The following is a 4,555-nucleotide window of genomic DNA, read 5'->3' on the forward strand; positions in this document are numbered from 1 at the left end:
GTTCGTGAATTGGCAATGGAGACCAAAAAATAAAGTAGGCCCTTTTGGCATCTCCGTTAGTTATGAACCGAATTGCATGAAATTCAATATGCGCATAGCTTTAGCCATATAAACACAATTCCAAAAGTTGAGCCTAATCGATCAGCATTCACAGTGCCCTTTGCGCATCTCGACCATTTATAGACCGAATTGCAAACTTTCTTATTTATGGAAGAATTTAAATGAAATTTGATACATAACCACTTGGAATAAAAGCAAATATAACGCCAGTTTCAAAATTTTGTGTTGTGGATGCACAGTGCCAACTTTCTTATTTATAGAGGCATTCCAATGAAATTTGATACATGGCCACTTGGAATAAAAGCAAATGTAGCGCCATTTTCCAAATTTGGTTTTGTGTAGAATGTGCAGTTCCAACTTTTTTATTTATGGAAGCAATTAAATAAAATTTCATACATATACACTTTAAATAAAAGCAAAACTAACATTAGGTTTAAAATTTGGCTTTACACATGCTATAGCCATACCCAGGAGCTCGTTTGCTATATTTCTTTAATTTATTAGATAGCGAGGATATTAGTTTACAACTCAGTTTACAATACATTTTCTTGATAACAATTTTCGATATTAATAACAAATAAAGGTATTTTACTCTTGAGAAAAATTCATATTTGACATACTTGCCTCGTACACGACTCAAAAAATTTGATATCTGACGGTTGCAGATTACGTTTCAGACCATGCAGAACGTTTAATGAAAAATAACTTTTTTGCGCATTTTTTCAAATTTATTTGTAGAAAGGTAGCTTTTAATCTCACTATGGCTGACTGGCTTGCAGTAAATGCGAGCCCGTAGAAGAACGCTTGTAAAAAGACGAATGTACATATACCTATATTGGGGTCATGTAGTGTAGTAACAACTTTATGGACGGGGTACAAGATGTGGGGTCGGCGACATCTGGGCGCTATCACCGAGCGTGTTATACTAACCTGGAGATTTTTCAGTTTTTTTCCATCTACAGTTTTTCTCCGATTGTTTTCAAATAGGTGTCGGAAAGATCTTGTCAAAGCGAGGAATTTTGTTTTTTTTCCTAGGAGCGAAATGAACCACCTTTTGCACGGCGCGCTTCGAGGAGTGGTCGACTTTGGGCACCCAAAAGTTTCTTAAAGCTCGAATCGCGGTTTCTCTTTCTCGTGTCACCAATAGAAGCTCGAGCGATGAGAAGTACCCCAAAATTGAGTACTATTTTGTGCCGGGTTTTTAGCGAAATCCACCAAAATCCGAGTAAGAAGGGAGTAAACTGCAAACTCAAATTGTGGGTGCACGCGAGAAATGGGAAGCGGGTACCGACAAAGTGAATGTGGTAGCCTTGGATAAGATCTTATTTATGGAGGAGTCAATACTGGTTAATAAAACACTGATCTGCTACACAAAAATGCGCTGAAGTCCCTTCGATCTCACACGAGGACTTTGATAATGTTTTCGTAATATTAATAGTAAAAAAGTTTCCCATATGCTTGGTACTTAAGTGGACACGCTGTAGATTCAAACAGATTACAATAAAAAAATTCAAAAATATTTTTGAAATTTCTGTACTTATTATTTCAAAATTTTTTTAAATCTTTTTTTAATGTTTTTGAATTCTTTTAAATTCCTAAAATCTTTTTTGAATATAATCCCTTATGTGTTGTATTTTTCAAAAGAAAAATATGCCAAAAAATATGCCATCTTTTTAGATCAAAATATACAGGGTGTTCCATTATAAAAAATGAGGATAGGTCCGATAACTTATTTACCTGACTTTGTATACTTATTTTGGTAGATTACTCAACAGTCATTGCAAAGAACCTTTTGTAATAAACATAAACAATAAACTAAGAACTCTGAAATTGACCATTTTTTTCCCGTAGCTCTTACGCGGGCGAATATTTTTAAATTTTCACCAATTTTACCATTTTAAATTTGACCCAAAAAGGCTGCATGATGCTCGTATTACTTTCCTATCCTTTCCTAAATTTGTACTTGTCCAGTACCGAGTCGATGAATATAAACTTGAAAAGGGAAATGTGCACTGTGTAGTGCATATACTCTTTGTCATGTTTGGTGTCTAAAACGAGGTCTAAAATGTACCTAAAATAACATTGAATTTTTCTGAGCAATTTGAACTAATTGCCCATCATCAGGCGCCCGGCGCTAGATTAACATGTAATCCGAACAGCAGAATATAAACACTTCCAAATTTTAACAAGAATTAATTTTGGCATTTTTTTTCTGTTTACAGGAATGCAGAATCTTTCCATATCATGCTCATTGGTCTGCCTCATAATCATAGGAACCGCTGCGTTGGTCGGAGCTTTCGGGGTTTGTCAACATCAAATTAGTGCCGTATTAGTGACCGGAGTTATGTATTTATTAGCAGGTAATAACTTGAACTTTTCGGAGTATTCGAAGCGTTTTTTGTAAAAATTACAATATTCCAACATAAGGCTTTTTACTCATTGCAAATACAATTCAAACAGCAGAACACAAAATTAGACACAAACTTAACAGTAGGTGTCGATATCAAAATACCTTGCAAAATACTGAAATAGAAAGACAATAATTTCATTGGTCTATTTTTCATAATTTTCAGTTTTCTTGCACTTCTTTTGTTTTATTTTGTTTTTCCCACAGGTGATTTTCATCTTCTCCATAACCTGATCCGCACTAAATCCGTTAATATAGAAAATCAGAAATCAAAAATATCAATTTTAAAATTTTTTTATACCTATTACAAGTCAATATGGATTCAAAAAAATTGAAAAAATTGTTTTTCAAAATCTAAAAAATTTGAAAATCTTTTTGAAATTTATTTAATCATTTAAACCTTTTTTTGTTTGTTTACATTATTTTTAAATCTTTTTGAATGACTTGAACCTTTTTTAATATCATCCCCGGTGTGTTATATATAAAAAATGAGGATAGATCCAAATCCAATAACTTTTTTACCCCAACCCATATACTTATTTTGAAAACAATCGTTTTAAAGAAACGTTTGTAATAAACATTTTTCTGTACATGGACCTGATAGGAGAATAACTTACGAATGAAAATTAAAGGAAATTTCGCGCTCTACAACTTTGTGTTTGAGTCACAGTAAAAAACTGAAAGATGTCTAAAAATGGATTTTTTGAGTTCCCTAAAGCTAGTAAGTTTTTTTACGGGTAAATAGGGTGCATCAGAACTGCCAACTGGTCTCTATACAAATATTCGAGCAAATATTTCAGATGCTTTACGTTAATTTTAGTTGGTTGTACCCCTACATTTGGAAGTATCCCCCCAATCATATGTAAAAGAAACATTTCTCCCCAGCATTTTTTCAAACATTGAAGTACAGTACAAGAAACGCTTGAAAATACTTACCCGCAACTGTTCATGCTGAAAAACATTGTAAAACTAATTTTAAAAAATCTGTTTTAGCATCATTCGCCATCTTCACATTAATGATAATACACTTCAAGAGAGTTCAGTCGAAACCGCAAGTGAACATGGACCCCGACGGTACAATGGACGGCGTAGTCAGTCCGAGCGGCAGCAAGGGCACCAACTATCTTCTAGGCGCTCGAGTATTTACGACGTCGTGGTCGTTGGACTTGGGTTGGGGCGGTGTGACATTGTGCGTCATGACGTCCGTCTTGTGGATATTGTTATCGAAAATTATGCGATTTAATCCGATTTCGTCTATGATTAATTAAGCGCTCGAGCTCAACGTTTTGTCGTGACGTACAAGTATCGTTCAGGCTGACAAAAGCACAAAATGGTACGTGATACTACACGTTGGACTAATATTAGGCTCCCATTTATATGTAGCGAACACAGCAATTGCAATTTTTTTAGAATTTCTGTGTCGAAATAACTCACAATCAAAATTACCCACAACTGAATTCGTGTGATAGTGATAACGACTGATAGGGCAAGATAAATACCTAACAGCTTTGCGAAGCTTTATAATTGTAGAAATAGTTTGTAACTTTTTTCTATTTTTCGCAACATGCCGTCCATTTATGTAGCGTTAAAGCGCATACTACCTTAAGTGTAACGATACTTTGAAGACAAATAAGCAGGGTTATTGGATTATAAATGTTTCGCTACTTAGATTTTATAAATGCGTTATTAATACAGATTTTATAGATTAAGAAAAAATAACAAAAGCTAAGCTGCACTGTTGTTACTAATGTAGGCGAGCAATAAATGCAAGTATAACCTTTAAAAAATTGCATCGCCAGAGATATTTTTAATATTGTGCAAACATTTTTTTGCTTATTACTATGTATATATTTGTTCAATAAATCTTGTATGATGTTAATACCCGTTGGAAATCATTTCGAGTAAACCAAGAGAAATTGTACTAACCTCAAAGTCCGAAGTGATGGATGAACCCGATTAAACACACAAACGATACAATTAAGATGTTAGAGAAGAGTTTAATTTAAATTACAGCAACAAATATAAACAGTTAAACTACACACAATTTTGCAAATTTGGAAGTAGAGCGAGAAGCCCCCAGACAAAAGG

General features: G+C 34.0%; 1 protein-coding gene across 1 annotated transcript; it reads left to right on the top strand.

Annotated features, from left to right (window-relative positions):
- The first annotated feature begins 2,284 nt into the window (after nucleotides 1-2,284).
- Nucleotides 2,285-4,227, top strand: LOC116179809. Its single transcript, XM_031499660.1, has 2 exons — nucleotides 2,285-2,420; nucleotides 3,461-4,227. The coding sequence occupies exons 1-2, from the start codon at nucleotides 2,285-2,287 to the stop codon at nucleotides 3,733-3,735; spliced, it is 411 nt and encodes a 136-aa protein (XP_031355520.1). The 3' UTR covers nucleotides 3,736-4,227.
- Nucleotides 4,228-4,555: the final 328 nt, after the last annotated feature.

Source organism: Photinus pyralis, unplaced genomic scaffold (assembly GCF_008802855.1).
Source record: "Photinus pyralis isolate 1611_PpyrPB1 unplaced genomic scaffold, Ppyr1.3 Ppyr1.4_LG8, whole genome shotgun sequence".
Classification (NCBI taxonomy): domain Eukaryota; kingdom Metazoa; phylum Arthropoda; class Insecta; order Coleoptera; family Lampyridae; genus Photinus; species Photinus pyralis.

Bases quoted from the DNA above. Each gene is read 5' to 3' on its own strand.
- LOC116179809 (XM_031499660.1), top strand. From the start codon at position 2,285: ATGCAGAATCTTTCCATATCATGCTCATTGGTCTGCCTCATAATCATA. The intron at 2,421-3,460 runs GTAATAACTTGA...AATCTGTTTTAG, and splicing joins AGTTATGTATTTATTAGCAG to CATCATTCGCCATCTTCACA.